Source organism: Miniopterus schreibersii, assembly GCF_964146895.1.
Source record: "Miniopterus schreibersii genome assembly, chromosome: 16".
Lineage (NCBI taxonomy): Eukaryota > Metazoa > Chordata > Mammalia > Chiroptera > Miniopteridae > Miniopterus > Miniopterus schreibersii.
The window spans coordinates 13,481,569-13,503,670 of record NC_138116.1 but is presented as its reverse complement, the minus strand read 5'-3'; the positions used below and the strand labels follow the sequence as shown (position 1 = coordinate 13,503,670).

General features: G+C 44.8%; 2 protein-coding genes across 2 annotated transcripts in view; both read left to right on the top strand.

Moving 5' to 3' along the window:
* LOC308568781 (leucine-rich repeat-containing protein 37B-like) overlaps nt 1-11,829 on the top strand; it is a gene marked incomplete at its 5' end in the record, with an annotated part of 45,528 nt that extends 33,699 nt beyond the window's left edge. The window contains 8 exons of the mRNA XM_081161997.1: nt 431-546; nt 2,607-2,741; nt 2,997-3,121; nt 3,520-3,624; nt 9,019-9,056; nt 11,096-11,147; nt 11,228-11,334; nt 11,436-11,829. Of these exons, the coding sequence (XP_081018123.1) occupies nt 431-546; nt 2,607-2,741; nt 2,997-3,121; nt 3,520-3,624; nt 9,019-9,056; nt 11,096-11,147; nt 11,228-11,334; nt 11,436-11,520 (763 nt within the window). The 3' untranslated portion in view covers nt 11,521-11,829. The remainder of the gene's footprint in view (nt 1-430; nt 547-2,606; nt 2,742-2,996; nt 3,122-3,519; nt 3,625-9,018; nt 9,057-11,095; nt 11,148-11,227; nt 11,335-11,435) is intronic.
* Nucleotides 11,830-13,677: 1,848 nt separating this feature from the next.
* RDM1 (RAD52 motif containing 1) lies at nt 13,678-20,331 on the top strand (the record flags this gene model as incomplete). Its single annotated transcript, XM_081161996.1, is given in 10 exon segments — nt 13,678-13,836; nt 15,505-15,580; nt 16,025-16,083; nt 18,419-18,448; nt 18,452-18,501; nt 18,503-18,542; nt 18,920-19,026; nt 19,028-19,181; nt 20,163-20,206; nt 20,208-20,331. Coding segments are annotated over 10 exon segments (771 nt in total). The 3' UTR covers nt 20,260-20,331.
* Between the last annotated feature and the right edge of the window lie 1,771 nt (nt 20,332-22,102).

The window sequence follows — 22,102 nt, the reverse complement described above, 5'->3', positions numbered from 1 at the left end:
TAATATATTTACCACTCACAGTCAGGAATTGAGAAAGAGACTCTGTAAGTTGGGGCTTACCCAGAGCCTTGTTAGAAGTCTTCCCCTCTCTGTACTCTGAACCCAAAGTGAGACTTCTGGGTTGGGAGAAGGAGATACATCTGAATGAAGCTACAGATCAGTGTCACCCAATTCTAATCCCCATCACCTTTATTCTAGGCATCCCGTACCCACTGCCATTGGTACCCTTCTGTTGGGCACTTCTGTTCTCCTCCCTATTTATTTACAATATTCAAGAGTAACAAGTGTCCAACTGATCTGTACCAACTGTTCAGGCGATATGTTCCAACAACTCTTTTCTGCCCAGCCCTGTGGTAGCCTTGGCCTACCTCTTTACCTACTCAAGTAACTCCTTTCTCACTAATATAATTCTCTATGTTTCCATTTATAGGATCTTACCTAGCCGTTTGGCCTGTTGCCTCTGCAAATTTAAACATAATATTGAGACTGTCTCCCAGACAGTCAGACTGCAATGTGACCCTGAATGTCTGACAAACACACCTTGTGGTGAGTCTGAATTGCCTGATGATAAACTTTTTAATTTTTATTTTATGTTTAATTTTTAATTTTTAATTGATGATACATTTTTAAGCAAATAATGTAACTTATTTTCATTTATTCAGAGTTCAATTCTTTAAAATTTTAAGAACTACTCCTTGCTAAATGTCAGATTAAGGAACAAGAGAGAGAAATGGATTAACATTAATGGCCATTAACATTAATGGCCACATAGTGTGTGTTGTGCTCCCTGCTTAGTGCTTTACTTCCAAATGAGAACTTGTTCATCCATATGTTACAGTTTGTAAATTGTTTTCTAGGCATTGGGTTTCAGTTGCCCTTTGCCTTGTAGGACAGGTATAGAAACATTTTTATAAAAAAGTACACATGATGCTGTTTTATGAAACTTTTATTTGGAACTTGAGAATTTCTGGATCTATCACCAGAAGCTGCTACCAAGCCCTTCTAATGGATGGGAGGGCTCTTGTATTCTTAGGCTGTCCAACTCTGAGCTTGCTCTGAAACATAAGGTTTTCTGTCCACCAATTATTTTTCTATACATTAGGTTTACTGGCACCTACTCGATAACTTCCAAAATGTGCTTTCATGCCCAGATGGGTTGAATACGAGTCTCTGTCAGTGATCTGGGCACATCATAAATATTAATGCTGTGCTTCTTATATAAAGACAGTGTTTCTTATTTTTCAGAACAATGTGTTGACCAATTATATTACTCCCTTCTACCCCAAGGGTGAGCAGAACAGGCATTTTAATCTCCTTTTACAGGTGATCAACAAGATCAGAAAGTGCTAAATGTTGTCACCTAATGCCCAGGTCTCTGGCTCCCATTTTTGGGCTCCCCGCTAGTCCATGCCCCTCCTTTCTCAGGACACTTACCTCCTCCTCTGACCCTAACCACCAGCAGCAATACTTTTGATTTTTCTGGAAAAGAAACCCAGTTGCACAATGGCCCACTTGATCTTCATGCAGTGAGAAGCTTTGGCTGGTTCCCCAAATAAAGCTGAAAATATAAGAAATGACATGAAATGAAAGCACAGTAGGCATCTGACAAAAGTTGTTTTTTCCCTTCTGTGTTTTAGGACCCCAAGTATTATTCCATAGATTCACTGAACATTCCACAGTGGTACACAACCTGGCAAATCTCTTAACATACATCCCAGATGCCTACCTAAATTTTAAGCAAAGAGCAAGGGTAGACATATTTTTTTTTTCCTGTATAGAGCCTTCTGTTATGGGGGCTGGGATATGTGGAAGCAGGGACCAGGCTAAGGAATCTGTGGGAAAGTGGAGAAGGGCATGTCCTGATGATGACCTGTTCGCAGTGGGTGTTAATCGTGGTCATCTGCGATGGTAGCAAGAATAGGAGCACCCTGAAGAGGTGGAGAGAGGAAGCCTCATGCTCCCTCTGCATCTGAGGCAGGACAGGATGGGGTACATGAATGTGAGGAGTCACAATAGATCTGTGGGGGGTGTAATTGAGTGGGGTCTTCCAGCCTTGGCTTTTCTTCAGTACCCGGCAATTGGCCTTTGGGATCCAGTAGAATAATACTAGATATAGTTAGTATATTTCATGCTATGGAGTGTTCTGAGTCAGTAACCACCTTTTTTTTTTTTAATTGTCACCCGAGGATATTTTTTCCATTGCTTTTCAGAGAGAGAGGGAGAGGGAGAGAGAAACATCAGTGTGAGAGAGACACATCAATTGGTTGCCTCCCGCATGAGCCCCAACTGGGACCGGGGATCCAGCCTGTAACCCCAGGTACATGCCCTTGACTGGAATGGACCCCAGACCCTTCAGTCTGTGGGCCATCGCTCTAACCACTGAGCAAAACTGGCTCGGTCAGTAACCACTTCTTAAAAAAATACCTTTTCTCCTTTTGTTGTGTTGACAATCATAGATTTAAGTTGGAACTTGTTTTTCTCATCTGTATGTGGCACTCAAAATTTGCTGACCCCCTATTTATTTCACTGGGATATATCGCTGTGACTGACAAAAAGCTGTCCTATGAGTCTTTCAATATCAAAAATATTCTCTTCTCTTTTGACAGATGTAAAACTACTTAAACAAGGACCATTCATGAAAGTATTACAAGTCCGGAAGAAGAACAGCAGTGAGCTGACTATTGAGTCAGACAGGGTATCATCCCAAGTCAAAAGTGGCTACAATCTGTCATCTTTCATGAGTGAGCAGCTAGACTTTAATTATAAAAGTGATGTTATTAGTGCACTAAATTACATATTGCCTTATTTCTTGGAGGGAAATCCAGAAGATACAGAATCAACATTATTACCATTCATTAAACTCACTTTTTCAAATGTACACGATGCAGATATGCCCGAGCCATTTAAAAAACAACAGAGGGAACCCTTCTCTTAAACCTGAACTTGACAATCAAGTTACAAAAATAAATTGAGGAAACTCTTATTTTCTGGAACAGGCCTCCTGATGAAGCTGCTCAGTGAGCAGCAAGAAGTAAAGGTTTCCAAACCAGTGTGGGATGCGGAACAATGGAAAAATGAGAGGCCAGGAGTCCAGGGTGAACAGGAAGAGGAGTCAAATGAGGTGAGGACAGCTTCGGAAATACGGCACCTGGGCTTTTAGTGAGTTTAGGAACATGCCGTGAAAGCCCCCAGGGATGCCTAGTCTGAATCTTGTCTTGACCATGTGACTTTGGCTAAGAGTGATCTTCCACTTTGCTCATTTAGAGAATGTTTTCACTGTTCCGAGGATAGATGAGAATGGGACCTAACACCCAAGATAGATAAATCGTACAAGAAAATCTCAGATTACATAACATATTAGATTTGGTATGTTCTTTAAGAACCACTTGAAAGAGGGGTTTTAGAGTAGTAGTTAAGAATAGTTAGCTATTCTTTAGAATAGGCTAGAGAATAGTTAGTTTTTATCCTTTCCATGTCTTTGGTGTTTTTTTTTAAATTGTTCTTTGGGTTTTTTTTTAGGTCCTAAACGAATTGCCAGAATATGAGGAGATCAACAAACTCCTCATTGCATCACCTGTGATTGGAGTAACAGTATTTTATTTTGTACTTTTCTGTTTCATTGAGGTAAGACAACAGTTAATTCAGATTTCTGAAATATATTGTCTTTAGAGTAGATTCAGAATGCACAAACTGAAAATCAAAGCTACTTTCCCACCTGCTCCTACTTGATACACTTCTTCAGTCATGAGCACTGAGATATGCTTTGTTCTTTTATTACAAATTATATTCCAGGGATTTTTAAAGAAACTCCACTCTAAGAGATCTCTGTGGAATTGAAATCAAGATAACAAGCCACTAAACTGATTTGAAACTTAAATTTATTGGCCAGAATTGACATTATAGCAAAATTTCTTCAACTTGAAACAAACGATGTCGATTTGATGTACTCACCAATTACTCTCTTTCTACCACTGATTTCTTTCCTTGTTGGCTGGAATGAGAAGAGGTACAGAAACTCCACCCTCATGGAGCTAGGTCACCCTGGCAGAAAGGACAAGGCTAAAAAGATTAAAGTGTGATCTTGTCAATTAATAAGATTTACTTAGCAGCTTTCTTCTCCAGTGTGTAAGGCATGGTGTGAATAGGTTCAGTTAAAACACTGCAACCTAAATCCTGCATCAGGCTTCTCTAAAGCATGTTATATTAGAGTCATCTGTTGCTAGAGCTTGCCTGTGTCTCCTCTTTTTTTTTTTTTTAATCCTCACCTGAGGATATTCCTTCCATTGTTGTTGTTGTTTTTTTTTTAAATATATCTTTATTGATTTCAGAGAGAGGAAAGGAGAGGGAGAGAGAGAGATAGAAACATCAATGATGAAAGAGTCATTGAAGATCGAGCCGGCAACCCGGGCATGTGCCCTGACCAGGAATCGAACCCTGATCTCCTGGATCCTAGGTCAATGCTCAACTGCTGAGCCACGCCCGGCCGGGCTCCTTCCATTGATTTTTTAGAGAGAGTGGAAGGGAAAGGAGTGGGGGGAGAGAGAAAGAGAAACAGTGACGTGAAAGAGACACATTGATTGGTTGCCACCCACTTGAGCTCTGACTGTTGTCTGGGATGGAACCTGCAACGGAGCTACATATCCTTGCTTGGGAATCAAATTCTCAACCCTTTTGGTGGGTGGGCTGATGCTCTAACCACTTTTATTCAGTTACATAATGGTTTATTTTCCCTACAGGCAGGTTGCTAACATTAAAGAGTGATTTAATAAGCTGAAGATCTTGACTCTACCCTACTAATCCAACCTAATTTACTTTATTTCCCTTTTCAACAGTCATGGCAGCCCTCCATTCCAGCCAAAGCAGCCCCTCATCATAACCTAGCCACACCATGTCCATTCCTACTTTTGTTTATGCCTTTGCCCATCTAAAATTCCCTTATTTTGCTCTGCCTAAGAATCTCTCAAAAGCCAGCTAGCTCAAGTTCATCTTTCTTCATGAAACCTTCCCTGAGTACTCTAGCCCCACTGGTTCTAGTCCTCTTATGAAATTTGTGACCATTTGGGGAGGGGGATAGTAAGGCATTCCCCTCCCCTGAGGACTTAAAATATGGCAAACGGGTTTTTAAAAGGTGGCTCCCCAAGAGAGAAATACCATGGTCAACACATCATGGAGCAGTGCCATGATGTGTAAGGACTAAATGGCTTCCTGGTCTATCAGACAAGTAAAACCTGATGGGATGTATTTAACTGCTAAAGAGAAACATGTCTGTCTATAGGAGGGGTGGTCAGTAGTAAAGGCAGAGAAAAGGTGAAGAAAAGACCAGCATGAGCATTGCCCATCCTAGCCTTGTCTAAGAGTAGAGATGGCATCTCAGGCAGCAGATGTGGATAGTCAGGCCCACTAGCCAGGCTGTGCCTGTCAGGGAGACAGATGGATCTGGCTAATTCAGTCCTTTCCATTAAACACTGGAGTCCGCTGATCCCTTTTGTTCTGATTCTGTTCTCACCAAGTAGCCTTCTGATTGATTGTGCTTTAGTCTGCCACGGTGGCTTGTCTCTACAAAATGTATTTCCCTAATCATGTAGAGACGCAGATGCTGTCTGTGGAACAGACGTAGTTCTCATTGTCAGGTCATAATCTGGAATTCTGGTTTTTTATTAATCCTGTGGTATTGATAAGGTAAGACCTCCACAATAGGAAGTGAGTTCTCTCTTAGTGAAGAGAGTCTGACTTCTGAGCCTAGCAGCCTAGGGAGTAGCATAGGGTCACCTTGCCAAGGCCTCTGGGAAGAAAGTAATTGGCCATTGCCCAGGGGGGATGTGGCCTTTTACTTTTTTGGAATTTCTATAAACTCCTATACTGTATTTAATTTCTATATAGTTTAACCTTGCATTTGTATTTATTTATGTGGTTTCATTATTTTATCTCCCCACTTAGATGATAAGCTCTTTGAGTATGTTTTATTTTGTAGTGGACAGTAATGGTATTCAAAGGAAGAAAGATAAGGCAATTCCACAAGGAGGAGTGATGCAACCTAATATTTGTTTGAAGTAGCATACGGAGTACAGCAATAGACAGGCCCATGTGTTCCTAAGACTTTTGAAATGTCATCTTTTACTATTCTGATATGTGTAAGAATATGAATAAATGGTAATAGAAAAGCTATGTAACTATTTGAGGGGGAAATAACAGCAGATCTGTCTTTCTCACTTCAAATAAACATATTTACGTAAATGTAAAAAAACAAAAACAAAAAAAACCCGTAAAAGTGCTACAAGAAAATAAAAGCAATATTTTTATTTATTTTATTTTATTTTTTGAAAATATTTTTTATTGATTTTTAATGAGAGAAGAGGGAGAGGGAAAGAGAGAAACACTGATCAGCTGTCTTCTACATGCCCCCTACTAGAGACTGAGCCTGCAACCCGGGCATGTGCCCTGACCAGGAATTGAACCAGCAACCTTTCAGTGCATGGGATGTTGCCCAACTAACTGAGCTATATCAACCAAGGATACAAGCAAAAAAAAAAAAATATATATATATATATATATATATATGTATGTATGTTTGTTTGTTGTTAATCCTCACCCAAGGATATTTTTCGATTGATTTTTTGTTTTTTAAGAGAGAATGGAAGGGGGGGGGGGGGAGAGAAATCGATGTGAGAGAGACCCATCAGTTGGTTGCCTTCCACATCTACCCCAACTAGGCTGGAACCTGCAACCCAGATACATGCCCTTAACTGGGAATCAAACCCAGTACCCTTAGGTTTGCAGGCCAATGCTCTATCTGCTGACACTGGCCAGGGCTAGAAGCAATATTTTTATAACCAGTTGATGGGAAAGAGTTTTCTGAACCTGATAGCACAGGCAGAACCCTTTGATACATTTGACCACCTTGTCTGTGACACCATTAGCAAACTTAGCACTGGTTTCTGTCAAGCGTAGGATGAAGAATTTTCCATATATTGTCTGATTCAATTCCCACAATTCTGTGAGGATGATAGTACCACCCTCTTCCATAGATGAAGATCAACTTAAGGCCCCAGTGGGAAAACCAAAAGCAGAACCCTGTTTTGCCTACTGCAAAGGCTGTCTTCTTGCCCCACTGTTCTGTCTTCTCAAAGACAAAAACACTGGGGCCCTGGCCAGTGGCCTAAATGGTTAGAGCGTCAGCCCAAGCACAGAGGGGTCTCGGGTTCAATTGCCAGTCAAGGGCATATACCTGGGTTGCAGATTTGCTCCTTGCCCCCAGTGGAGGCAACCAGTTGATGTCTCTCTCTCACATGGATGGTGTTTTTTTTTTCTCTCTCTCCCCCCCTCCTTCCCTCCCTTTCACTCTCTCTGAAAAGCAATGGAAAAAATATCCTTAGGTGAGGATTAACAACAATAACAAAAGAGAAAAACACTGGGGAATATCTGAAATATTGAAATTCAATTAAAGCCACTGAAAGGATTAAGATATTTACTATAAAAAGAGTTCCATAAATCAACAGGAAGAAGGGGGAAAGGGCTGTGATGAGTAGGTCATGTGTGGTCAGTCTGTCACCATGTCTGCCAGTCTTCTCATGGCTTATGGCTTGGATTTTGTTAGCGAAGCCTTTGTCACCTCACAGTATGAAAGTAGTCTCTGATATTCTTTTTAGTCATTTTTAAAACATTTCTTGTTTTTTCTAATATTTTTAAATCCTCATTGGTTTTATTTTAATGTGGTTGTCTGTTTTTCCCCCACGTTAAGATCCAGTTGTCTTAAAATCTTTTTTTTGAATGGCTCATTATTTCTTCACTGATCTAAAATATAAAATACTACCTTTGTCAGGACTCTGTTCTGTGGATCCAGTTATCTTTTTCTGTACCAATAGCAGTATCACTATTTAATTTCAATTCTTTCACAACATATTTTGATACCTGGTAGGGTGAGCTCCTGCTTTTTTTAGCTTTTTCATACATTTCATAGCTATTCTTGCATATTTTCTTTACCAAATGTCAGCTGGCCAGTTTTTGTTTAAAACCTATCTTGGGCCTTGGCCGGTGTGGCTCACTTGGTTGGAGCGTCATCCTATGCACCAAAGGGTCATGGGTTCGATTCCCAGTCAGGGCACATACTCAGGTTGTGGGCTTGATCCCCAGTCATGGGGTGTATGGGAGGCAACCCATTGGTGTTTCTCCCTCACATCGACGTTTCTCTCTCTCAACCTCTTCCTTCCTCTCTCTCTCAATCAATTTTGTAAAAATCTTGAAATTTGAATAGGATTGCATTGCATTTGTAGGTTAATTCAAGAAGAATTGGCATTTTTACAACATTCTAGAGACACAGCACCTCATGTCCTGTATTCTTCCTAATGTCCTTCAGAAGTTTTAATGTAAGACATAAGTCTTACACATTTTTTGTTAAGTTTATTTCTGGGAACTTTATTATTTTATTGATATTGGAAATGGGCTCTTTCTTTCATTTTTTAATTAGCTATTTGTGGCCTGTAAGAAAACTATTGAGGTTTGCATGTTGATCTCTTGATTTTGGATTTCGCCATCTAACTGAATTGTTGTAGTACTGCCAGTAAAATTTTAATCTATGTTCTTGGGCTTTTTAGGTTGTGCATCATCTCGTGCAAATATGCTTTGTCACTTTCTTTCCAGTACCTCATTTTTATTGTTAAATTGATTAGCACCTCCTCAACATTGATCAACAGTAACAGTAATAATAGGCATCCTACTCCTGTTCTTGACCTTAAAACAAAGCTGCTGTGTAGGTGTCTGGTAGATACTTTCATTTTCTTTTCCTAATTCCAAGAGTTTTTATTAGGAATTATCTGCTGAGTGTTACCTAAAACAGCCAGTAAAATGCATTGCCAGCTGCATGCAAGATCCTAAGTTAGGGACTAGGAAGAGTCAAAGGACTATTCAACAGAGTTCCTGTCCTCAAAATAGTAGTCCTCTCGCTTAAAAGGGAACAAATAAAGCTTTACAAATCACGGTCATTGTGATGAATAATCATGATGTTGTTTTCTTCCAAAACAGATTTGTTACGGGAAAGAGGCTAAAAAAGGAAGCTCAAGGTAAATATGAGTCCAGCAATTTTTAAAGTAAAGTTTTAAAAGTAGAGGAACTTCCTCTTCCTGTAAGTGGCCGGCGGTGACCTCTGAAAATGACCCAGATAACCCCGCAGAATCATGAAAGTCAAGAGGTTTAAACCTTTGTGTTCACTTTAAGAACACCCGTGACAACAATGAAGATACATTTAAAAAACAAACAAACCAAAAAAAGAACACCTGTAAAACTACGGAGGCCATCAAGGGTATGCGTATCCAAAAAGCCACCAAGCATCTGAAGGATGTCACTTTACAGAAGCAATGTGTGCCATTCCCTCATTACAATGGTGGAGTTGGTAGGTGTGCACAGCCCAAGAGTGGGGCTGGGCGCAGGGTCGGTGGCCTAAAAAGAGTGCCGGATTTTTGCTGCACGTGCTTAAAAATGCAGAAAGCAATGCTGAGCGTAAGGGTTTAGGCGTAGATTCTCTGGTCACTGAGCGCATCTGGGTGAACAAAGCTCCCCAGATGCGGTGCAGAACTTACAGAGCTCATGGGCGGATTAACCCACACGTGAGCTCTCCCTGCCACATGGAGATGATCCTACTGCAAAAGAGCAGATTGTTCCTAAAACAGAGAGGAGGCTGCACAGAAGAAAAAGATATCCCAGAGGACCTTAAAAATCAAAAACTTATGGCCCAGAAGTAAATTCATCATAAAATAAGTGCTAATAAAAGAAACAAACAAAACAAAACAAAAAACTAGAGGAGAACTGAGAACTCATTCATTTCAATCTCCTCAATTTACAGTGAGGAAAACACCAGATTTGGAAAGAATAGTTATTTATCCTGATGCTTTGTCTGGATTTTGCAAAATTAGCTCCCTAGCCAAAGCTGTGATAGAATGGGACTGGCACAGATGCATCTGCTGTCAGCAGTCCTTTGAGGAACCGGTGCAGAGGGAGAGAGAGGTCTTGGTTGTATGTGTTCCTGCTGGTGGTGGAGGATCTGGGGAAGGGGTGGGGAAGCCACCTGGTCTTAGGGTAAGGGCGCTAGTCTCCAAGGCCCATGGAAGGTGGAATGTATGAGTCCTTCCTGTAAAGTAGCAGGAAAACTTCCCTTTTATGCTACCCGTTTTCAGGGCCCTACTCTCTCTATTCCCTTCATCCAAACCTCAGAGAATTTTAACTGGGAGAGACCTTAGACAGTAGTTTGTCTTTTCCTTTAACAAAAGGGGAATGGAGAAGGGGAAAGGAAAGATACCTTGCCCCATGGTCACACTGCTAGTGAGTGTCAGAAAGAAGATGGTTACTTTCCCTTTGGGGACTTCTCCATTGATTATACTGTACTTGGGCTGTGAGCTACATTTTATGTCACAACTCGGTACACACACATCATATAGACATAAGTAGTTTCTAAAACAAACTTATTATGCACTCTGATTTTTTCCTATTCTGTTTGTATTCAAAAACAGTACTTTGTATTTTAGCATCAGCTATGACCTTTAAACTGATTCACAACTCACTTGTCAGTGACAGCCTGCAGTGTGAAAGTCAGCAAGCTAGATAACTTTGCTAGCTGGAGTCAGGCATTTAATTGGTGTGATTTAACTTATAGGAAAAAGCAGGTAGGAAAATAAAAGCACCCCCCACCCTGCCCTAGAAAATGATGCATGAGACTAAGTCTAAAGGGGACCAATGTAAAATGCTTCTGGAGAGAGTAAACTGCTTCTGCCCAGTGTGGCTGTGCTTTTTGATTTTTGTTCATTGCATGAGGGCACTTGGCCAAGGGCCGAGAAGGTGAGTGGGGCTGAAAATCCTGCCTATACCCCATGCCAAGCCACATACAAAGGCCCCCCAGAGACATTGTGGGGCCATTTTAAATAGACACAGGAAACTTCTGGAAGCCCAGCATGCAAGGAATCATTGTCAAGGTTCCAGGTCTATGGTGATTTTGCTCATGAGTATGGACCCAGGTACCCATTTAGTCCTAATAAGAACTGAGCTTTATGTGTGAGAGACACGTAAAATGGCATGAATCACTAATTGTTGGTATGTATTTTCCTCCAAGAGGCTCTCTTGAAGGTCTCCAGCAGGGCACATCAGGAGAACGCTCGATGGAGGTAAATTTGAAGAAGATGAAGTACTGTGGCGGGGCAAGGCCGGCAAACACAGAGCTCATATTTCCCTCTCTGTTTTCTAGGAGGGCGGGTTCTTCAGCAGGCTGCTGTTTGCGCTCAAGAGTTTGTTTGCATCTCTCTTTGGCTTCTTTTGGACAACTGAGAAGTCGCAGGATGAGCTTGTAAAAATGTAAATGATTGGGAACAATTGAGAATTCTTTCTAAAATAAGGAAATAATTCGTAGTTTGTTTCTTTCAAGAGTAAAAGCCTTGGCCTTCTTCTCACCCCAGGGAGCAGGGTGAAGCCATCCCCTCATCTGCCAAGGCTGATGCAACAGAGTCTGCTGGAGAGACAGTAGAGGAAAGTGATGCATGAAACCACCACTGAGTGAACCCCATCCCATCCTCAGGCTTAGCATTGTTAATAAAACATATTTGAAATGTATCAATTCATAACCAACTCTAGCCATGAGGTAAGGAATTAAAGTGTAAATAGTTAAGTATTTATATGGAAATAACGGGCCATAGGCAAGAAAAGCTGGGCTGAAGCTGAATACCTGGGGAAGCCAGTACCACCTCAAGTGGCAGTGTGGTCCAACAGGGTGAAGACAGGCTTCTCTCCCTCAGTTCCCCAATACAGCCAGTCCCTGAGAACTGGAAGACACATGAATATGCTGTTTATTTGAAAAAATAATAAAAATCCAAAGAATAAAATAAAAATTAATAGGAATGAAAGTTGTATTATTTCCTTCCACATCCTCTTCAGAAGCTGCTGGGCAGCCTGGCATTTGACCTGGGGTGGGAGTTGGGAGGATAGCCTGGGGGGATGAAAAGGGTGTGTGTGTGTCCCCCACCACCACACCCCTGTAGGGCAACATCCAGCCACTTGGGGATCCTCGGGCCCGCAGGGAGGGCCCAATGCAGCATTATCCATGCCTGCCAGCTGCCCACCCCTGCTAGACTGTTGGTCTGGACACATTCCTGTGCATTGCCTGCTGCACAGCTGGTGACAAGGCCCAGGCAACCCTGGAAGCCAGGCCTCGTCCTACGGCCCTGCAGCCACTGGTTTTCTTACTTGGAAACTCTTTTGCCTCCTCTGCTCCAACCAGCTCCTCCCTGGTCCCCAGCATGTGAGGGAAGGAAGGAAGGGAAGCCTTGAGACAAGCACACTCTCAGAGTGTGCAGTGAGCTACATGCCTTAGAACAGTCCCATGCTCCCTCATCTCCAACCCCAGAATCCTAAAGTGCCTGAATGTGAAATGTACAGGATGGCCAAATCTGACCTTTACCCCGTTGAGTGTGCACCTCATGTTTTGCTGCAGAAATGTACATGCCTGATTCCAGGAGGCTGTTCCAGGTCCCCTGGAGGTGCTGTGTCAATACAACTCATACATTGAATTTCCTTTCTCAAATTTGAAAAATTCTTAATTCCAAGCCCAGCTGGTCGCCAGGATTTTAGATAAGCGACTGTGGATCTATCTTATGTCCATTTTACTGAGCAGAGTCAGGGTTCAGAGAGGTCAGTCACAGCTGGGAATGGGCTGGTGAGTCTACTGAGTTGGTATCTCCCTAACCTGCCTCCCATAAGACTCCCCCACCCTCTCAGTCCCATCCCTTCTTCTGACCTTTCTCTGGGAACCTTTTCTTGTCCATCAGCCAAACCTATTGCCCTTCTTGGCAAATGACCTTTTCCTATTGAGTCCAAGAGCCCAGCCCAGTGCCCACCACTTTGTTGGGAGGCAAGAGAGTATAGCAACTGAAGACTGACCCAAGGCTCCACCTACTCAGGACCCAGCCTTGGTTTGGCCATTTTTCACCTGTGTGACATCAGGCAGGTTACTTATCCCTCTATGCCCCAGTTTTCTCATGCATGAAAGGACAATAATAATACCCTTCTCATAAAATTGGTGTGAGGATTAGAGACTGTGGCCTGGCATTTTTTAAAATCCTCACCGGAGGATTTTTTAAAATTGATTTTAGAGAGAGAGAAACATCAATAGGTTGCCTCCTGGCCTCCTGTATGTGCCCCAACTGGGGATTGAACCTGCAACCTGGGTATGTGCCCTGACCAGTAATTGAACCCACGGCCCTTTGGTGCATGGGATGATGCTTCAACCAACTGAGCCATACTGGCCAGGGCAATATTGTACTCTTTTTATCACAGTATTTGTGCCTAATTTTTCCTACTAGATTTAGAGCTCTTCAAAAGCATTTATTCATATAATCATTCATTCACTTATTTATTGGGCACCTGCTATATGCAAGTCAAGAGTTCCAAGCTTTGGGGATAAAGCATTGAACCAGACCTGGTCCCTACCCTCATGAAGCTTCCAGTCTGTCAACGAAGATGAGTATTAAACACCAATTACCCCAAATGATTAATAAGCATTATGACAAGCCCCAAGGAGAAGCCCCAGCTGCAAGGACAGTAATGTAGGGGCCTGAGCTGGTCTGGGGTGGGTGCCTAAGCTTTGAATTTTTCAGCTCCTCCCTCATAATTCTGCTTTCATTGTCCCATCTGGTGGGTGGCAGGATGGTGGTGCTGGTGGAGAAGGCCTTGGCAAGGATGCTCCTGATCCCTGGAGAAGGAGGACTGATGTGTCCAGTGGTGTCCCTGCAGTGGTGCTGGTCCATCCTGAGCTATTTACACTCTGTCCTCATCTTCCCCATGAATGGAATGAGTTGGGAGATGGTAGGTCTAGTTGAAGACAGCCTGAGATTAAGGTGGATCTGGGCTGAATCTGTGCCCTCATCTTTAGGAACATCTTCCTGTGTTTGTCCAGTGAGCAGGCTCTGGGTGGGGCTAAGAGAATGGTTTGGGGGTAAATGATGGCTCTTGAGGCTAGGACAATCAGCTGGTAAAGTCAGGGGAGCGGAGCACCTTAAAGATCAACTGACCTGACATTTGATGGATGAGGAAACCAAGCACTTGAGAGGGAAGTGACTTCTGAAAGTCACATAGATGTTTCCTGGTGAAGCTGCCACCAAAACCCAGGCTGACTCCCACACACCTTGTCCCTTCCTCCACACAGTGGTGGTAAAGGAGAAGGGCCCTGTGAGTTCACTGCCCTTCCCTTAACAGAATCCCTGAAAGGTGTCACCTGGGAGCCCACAGTACTCCTCCCACATCCCCCAGGCAAGATCCTGCTAGTTGCCCTGGCTCCTCACAACCCTCCTCAAGGTTGAAGAGCATTTCTGTGCCATTAGGTAGTGCCTTCTGGTGCCTACTGAGATTATCTACAAAGGAGCAGGGGTGAAGGGATGGAACCTGCTCTCCCTGCGCCCCTTACCTACTTACATCTGGGTTTGCCCAGCCTCCAGGCCCCAGACAGGGAGGGGTCCTCTCCCTCCAGAGTGAAGGAAGGAGGAACTGGGCTGGGAGAGACAGGCTAGAAGCCTCAGTTCGGGGGCTGTTCAAGGCAGTTCTAGAAAAGCTAGTTAACCTGTGCTAACATCTAGTTAACTTCTCATCCTCCTTGGGACCCTTCCTCCACAGCGCCTCTAGCACCATAACCCATGGTCTCCACAGCCTTCTCTTTCCCACCCATCCTACTTGGCTGGCCCATTCTGCAGCTGGTTGGGAAGTCTGCCAAGTGTTTGTCCAGTGAGCAGCTTGGCCCACCCCTAGGTTCAGGTCTGTCTCTCGACCTGTCTGCAGCACTTTCTGGGGGGTCTCAGTGTCCTCAGGGCGTTCCTCCACCTCCTGGCCCTGGTGGAGAGTTCCCAGCAGCCCTTTCAAATGAGGCACCTCACGGTCAGCAGGTGGAGGGAGGTGTCCTCATTCTCTATCCAGCTTCCAAACCATCCCATGGTCTCCTTCAAACCCATGGCTCTTTTGAACACACACCCACCAGCTATGCCACCCATGCCCCTGCCAGTGCTGGCAGCCACCACCTCCCAGCCACTCCCCGCATTCTGGGGGGTGTGGTGCTCATTGCCTCCCATACACTTGGGCCTCATTCTCAGTGACTCCAACATTCACACGGATATCTCATCAGCACCCTGACCACCTTGCCGCCAGATATCACTTTCTCCATTCTGCCCAGCTGCCCACTCCCAGGGTCACACCCTAGATCTTGTTCTCATTGCTGACAGGCCCATCCCCAAGTTTCCACCCTCACCAGCTCACTTACTCCTAGGCAGACACCCCCCCCCACCACCACCACCAGTGACTCCCATTTTCTCACCTACCACACCCCTCCCTTTTTCCCTTCTCTCCTTCCCACCTTGGAGCCCATGGTCTACCATTTTTTATTATTCTCTTGCAACAACTCCAACTCTTGTCCTTTGATGCCTTTGTCATCCTCGCCTGGCAGAGCCTCCCTGTGGCCGAAGCTAACTCTCCACTTTCTCCCTACAGGCAGCAGAGAAGCCTGAAGATGCTGAGACAATCCCACAGCCAGGCTGCCTGGGGCGAGGGGGCGGGGCGTGGGGAGGTGCTTGCCGCCTGGCGCAGACGCGACCCGGCGGACCAGCGCACAGGGCGGCAGCGGACAAAGGATTACACCTTTGGGGGTCATTTCTCAGAGTCGGGAAATCTAAAATTTTTAAATTCAGTAGTGATAACTGCCTAGAACTCTAGTCTTTTTTGGAAGTGAAGATGAAGCCAGCTGCTATAAAGATGTCCCTACCCTCCAGGTCTTCGGACTCTACCCTTAAAATACGCTTGAGTAGACGAGCACTGTACAGTAGTAGGACTTCGGTGAGGTGGGGCTGCGGGGAGGGATCTAGAAGCAGAGAATCCCCGGAGTGGGCGGGGCCAGGGGGAGGTCAGGCACCGAGCTGGCCCCGCCCCGCTGAGCTGGCCCCGCCCCGCTCCCGAGCCTTGCGCAGGCGCAGTGCCACTTGAGCCTCAGTCGTGCGCGCGGTAACGGTTAAAGGTAGAACGGCGGAGTCGGTGCTTTTTGCAGATCCCACCGAGAGTGACAAAACCTTGCTGGTATGGGAACTGAGCCCTGGGCGCAGGGCCACGGCCTTGCAGGGAGCCGGGCCGGGAGGGAGGGAGGGAGAAAGCCGCTTCCTGGAGACTGGGAGTCTCGGAGTCCGGCCTCAGCGCCTCAGCCGCCTCGTCTCCTCTGAGAGGGCGCTTGGTTCCACAGGGGGCCTCAGCAGCCGACAAGCCCCAACTGATTTTTGAGAGAGAACAGCCAGCACATGTTGCCTTCTCATGCTTCTCGAATGTTAGGATTTCAGAGAAAAATTCGTTCATGAAATGAGCAGTGTTTTGAGTTTGCACCGTCTCCGCAGTTGCCTTGGGGAGCAGAAGGAAATGGGGGTTTTTATTTTCTGGGTGTGACGTTTCACGCACTTACTTGACACGGGACCACGGGACAGCATTCTCTGTTCACTGTGCGCTCCCAGTTTGGCCTCCCAAACGCTGCAGGGGGGCGTCCTGATTTCTGTGTCCTCATCAAGTTTTAGTGAGCCAGCGATGCCCACAGAGCCCCAAAGAAATGAAACTGAATGGTTAAGGCCACTCCTTGGTTAAGAAATGGCTAAGGTGGTGCGCAGGGCAGGCTAAATAGCCATCTCAGAGGTGGATAATTAAAAGGCATTTATTTAAAGAAAAGGGGCTGGGGACATCCAAAGAGAAAGGCCACACAGCACTGAGTCAAAGGGTATTGGGTCCAGATGGCAGCAAAAATATACTTAGGGCAGTGAAACAAGGAAGGTGCATAGAAGGAGGAACAGGAGAGCCCAGGCGGGGCTGCTTGGGCTCACTGAGGAGTCAGAGAGAAGGGGGCCTTGGAGACAGGTTCAGGAAGTTAGCCTGGGATGGGCTGCTGCTGCCCATTGCTCCCCTGGTTGCAAGTCTCATGGGGTCCCCCCCAGGGAAGAAGGGGGAAGAAGATGGCACTGGTGTGCTCCCCTGGTGGGGAGTGGGCACCGGGTCCTTTCTCTTGCAGGTGGAAACCTTAGGGTAGGTGTCAGGGGAGGGTCTTAATAGAATATTCATCAGCTTTCCAGGTGTGCTCTTTCAGGATTGTGGTCTCCACTGATTGGTGGGTTCCAGGGCAGGGGGTCATTAGTCTATATAGCTGGTCCTGAGTTAGCCACTGCGCCATTTGTCTGGTTTTGCTGCTTTTCTGGGCCTGGGGCTGAAATACAACTGAGGCCCAGATGTTATCTTCAGGGAGGGAACGCTCAGGGGGGATCTAAACCTCATGACTATTGATATGCTGGGGGAGGATAGGTTCCCCTGGGGACAAGGTTCTTGTTTTCACAGTTTTGCCCGTTGCTAGGCTTCTGGGGCTTCCTGCCCTGGTGAGTTTCTGTACCCCGGTTTCTGTACCTGGCCCACCTAACATTCCCTCCTCAAGGATTTTTTTGGCACTGAATTCTTTCAGAGTAAAGGGGTGCAGAGTTTCTCTTCTGTAACTACTTTGTGCTGAAAGGAGGGGGGGACGTTTTCCGTCAGAGCCAAAAGATCCTTGCTCTGTCAGAGGGCAGATGAGGCCTTGGCACAAAGGAGATTGTGATGGTGTCCGTGGTGGTATTCCCTGAGTATAAATAGGGCTTGTAACCTGGTGGAGAAAACTGTTTTACAAATCTTAGTATTACTGGGGCAAAAGCTAGAATGACAAGCATTATGACAAATGGTCCGATAAAAGGAAAATGTTCTGGTTGTTAATAATTGCAAGGCAATTAGAGATGAGAGAAAGGATGAGAGAAAAATGAAGCATTAGTTTGGAAGGTTGTAGTCAAATATTTAAGAAAACTAGAAAAAATTTAGTATCTAGTTTAGTTTAGCTCATGGGTGAAAAATAAAACTTTGAAGATAATGAACTGAAAAATTCATAGAGAGGTATCTGCATTCCCTCTTCTAACAGGGGTTAGTAACTTGGGGAGGGAAATGCTGTAGATTAAGATCCTACCTCGGTGGCAGGTCCATTTTATCTGTTCTCTAGGCTATATTCTCAAACAGGAGCTATAGGATGGAATGACTAAAACAGTTTACTTCCTTTGCTTACCCATAACCCTATAATTGGCTTATGCAGGGCTTTCTAAGTTGCTTTCATCATCACTTTCACCACCAGAGGTCAGGGAAACCTTTCAATTTATCAGGGCCTCAGATAATGATGCACAAAACTATTGTGACTTAAAAAAGAATACTTATTTACAGTTTACTATGAACTTACTGCTTAAAATGTTGTATCCTATTTAATGTTCACAACCACTCTATGAAATTGGCATTGATAAAGCTCAGGTGTATTCAAAAATAAGTCTCTGTGTCAGATTGTGATGTTCTTAGGTCTATCTCTTTTTGTCTTTAGGTTTGTCTTGGCACCAGACATAGGGCGGTTTAACATGAGGCCATTGCCCTAAGCAGCTCCCAGTGCCAAGAATTGGCAAATTACTGTTTTCAATGATTGGTCAAAAAGGATCACCAAGGTAAACTTTGTGGATTTTCTTTGACTGACTAGATTCCTGTCAACATTGAAATTCTAGACTTTAGAGAGCAGAATAGAACTGGGTTTTGGGGAGGAGATGTGAGAGACCTTTAAGTCTGAGTATTGGTCTGCCACCTAGAATTAATAATTTCATAGGCTTGGGTGGTGGTGTCCATAACTTTCTCCAGTATTTGTATGGTACATATAAAAAATAGTTGTCTGTATCTAGTAATTCATTTGCAAGTCTTGATTTTGAAGCTATAGGACACCTCAACTGATAGCTGGGATTGGTGGAATTTAGTTTTTATTTCTAATAACAAAAGATTTTGAAGTCTACATTGAGATCTTAGGAAGGACCTTTACTTCAAAATCCTACAACTTCAGGATCTTTCTGACCTTGAAGAAAGGGAAAATGAAGATACTGTGGTTGCACCACCACCACTTCAGAAGCAAAGCCCGAAATTCTGTGCTTTAGAGGTTGTGTTGCCATCCTGCATGCAGCAGTCCTAGAGTTGGCATGGCCGAGGAGCCTTCGGATAAGCTAGAGGAAGGTCTGTTTCCAGTGTGTGCTGGGGCGGTGGGGACCTCTCTTTTTTACTTTCTTTCTGAAACTCATCTTTTCAGAGTCATCATCAAGCCCTCCCCTTCCTAAACTACTAACTCTGGGCAGAGTTTTCTGCCTTACAATATGGGTGTGAGTTTTTAATCTTAGGCAATACCTAACAAAACCTTTAACTTTAAAATTTTAGAGCTGACTTCTTCCTAAGATGCTTAGGAGGAGGGAAAGTATGTTTTTTCCATTTTTGGTTAAGATTTTGCTTCAAATACTGGTCTTATGTGGCCTTCAGTTATCCCAGCAAAATTATCTTTCAAATATTTAAATAAACTCTCATGTAAATATTGTCCTTTGTCTCCTATAGAAGGGCTTGAGGAGAAAGAGTCAACATAAATACCTAGAAGGGGTATTCCAATTGGTACTGAGTTTTTTCCTAAAATAGCACTCAGGCTTAGGATTTTAAGTCAGAGGCAGGGCTGTTGGTGGATGGAGTGGATTAACCACTACCCTGCCCTGCTTGGGTTGCATGAGTTGCCGTCCCCCAGCTCCCCTCCCCCCACATACCCTCTGGATCTTTTGGTATCAGTTTCCCCAAGGGGAACAGGAGGGGGACACTTTTGGGGGCTCCCCTACCTTCCTCTCCAAGCCGTGGACAGAAGCCCTGAGGAGTTCCATACCACAGCACAGGGGCGCCCAGCTACCCGCAGGCCTCCCCCCACGCATATTCCTGTGCTCCCCCTAGCAGCCCCCTCACAGCCTCACTCTGTTCTAGGCTCCTTGCAGACTTAACTCAGGTGACCGAAGTCCCCCCATAGTTGGTTCCTGTTCACCCAGTGAGAGGGAAGCAAAGAGATAGTGGCTGAAGGCCGTCTGGAGTGGGGACCCAGCAATTCCCATGGGCTTTCTCCCTCCACTCGCTTCTGCAGGCCTGCACCTCCAAAACCCCATCTACAGAAATTTTGGTAGCCCTTCTAATAGAGCAGTGAATTAAGAATAAGACACGGATACTGAAAATTTCAAGGAAATGGCAACATTTCTCCTCCCCTCTGCCCTAACTGGTATATTTTGTAGGTCAGGTACTTTTCTTGGGAGCAGTATGACCAGGGGGAGGAAGGATCTCTCAGATTTCAGCTTTGAGGAGGAGCTGAGATTGCCAGAACTGGACTAGCCCTTCTGAATTGCCTGGGGTGAGAAGGTGGCCAAGGCTTTTACTCTTGAAAGAAACAAACTATTCATTACATCCTCATTTTAGACAAGAATTCTCAGTTGCTACCATTTACATTTTGCAGAAAAGCTCATTCTCATCAGCTGAATTCTTGTGGTGTAGCTTCTGTCTATCCCACCATCCCTGGGCTGCTAGGGTCAGGGCCAGCCAGGTGGGCAGCTCAGATCCTGAGGAGGGAGGGGGCCCCAGCAGGAGGTCATCATTCCCTTTACGTGGAAAAAGACCTCTTGGTCCCTGGTGATTCTAGAAAAAGGGCTTGCTCTTGTGCAGAGCCAATCTCAGCCCTGGCCTCATAAAGGTGGTGTAAACAAAGGTGCCATAAAAGGGTGGGACCTGAAGCCGTAAAGAGGCCTGTGGTAGCTAAGGACACTTACGGTAAAGGCGCTCCCGGAAAGGCTTGGCTCCTGCTCAGGGCCCAGCCCCAGCACCCCAGAGTCCTTGTCTGGCCACCTCTTTACTTTCTAGTGCTCTGCTTTGTAAATTCTAGTCACCTTGCCCCCCATCCCGCTCCACTAGGGTTTCTCCTTCCCTGCATCATGACCTAGACACTCAGAGCTGTAAGCTGAGGCAAGCATAGAGTTCACTTCATTTATTTCCTATCTCTTGGGGATCACTGTTCTTCATTGCTTAAGATCCATTTTCTTGAAAACTGTTGTTTCAAATATTTTGTTTGGCTTTTTAGTTGTTTCATGCAGGAGGTTAAATTGGTCCCAGTTATTCCATCCTGGCCAAACCCCATTAATTCTGTCTCTCTCTCTCTCTCTCTTTTTTTTTTTGCCAATAATGTTTTTTATACTTGTTTGGTTTTGATCCAGGATCCAGTCAAAGATCAGGCATCACATGTCATGTCTTTGTTTGCTTTAATCTAAAAAATTTCCCTACCTTTTTTAGTCTTTCATAACATTGGCTGTTTTGAAGATTCTAATATAGTTCTTTTGTAAATTGTCCCACAGTCTGGATTTGTCAGTTTGCTCATGATTAGATTCAAAGTAAACTTTTTTGGGAAGAATCCTACGTAGGCGATGTATCCTTCCTCTGTCATATATCAAGAGGCATGTAATGCAGTGCTGTAGGATGTTAAGCCTCTGAAGAAGGTTCTGGAGTTATGGTGATCTCTGGTTCAAAGGTTCAAATGTGACTTCGTCAGACAAGGTTGGCTGCTGAGCATGAATAGGCCCCGGATGGGGAAGTGTCACCTCAGGTGCTTTGGAGGATCTGTAGTCTGCTGCAGGGCTATAACATCAGCCTCTGAAATAAGTTTGGGATAGATGGTTGACTCCAGGTCCAGAGGTTGAAATGTGATTCCTTCAGACAAGGTTCGCTGCTGAGCCTGAACAGGCTCTGGTTGTGGAAGTGCCACCTCAGGGTGCTTTGCAGTAGCTGTAGTCTACTGCAGGGCTGTAGCATTCGCCTCTGAGACAGGTTCTGGAGTGATGGTGAGCTCCAGGTCCAATGGTTGAAATTTCATTTCAGACAAAGTTGGCTGCTAAGTCTGAACAGGCTCTGGAATTGGAAGTGTCACCTCTGGGTGCTTTTGAGGAGCTGTAGTCTACAGCAGGGCTGTAGCACCAGCCTCTGAAGTAGGTTTGGCAATGATGGTGAGCTCCAGGTCAAATGGTCGAAATGTGACTTCTTCAGACAAGGTTGGCTGCTGAGCCTGAACAGGCTCTGGTTGTGGAAGTGTCACCTCAGGGTGCTTTGCAGTAGCTGTAGTCTGCTGCAGGGCTGTAGCATTTGCCTCTGAAATAGGTTCTGGAGTGATGGTGAGCTCTGGGTCCGATGGTTG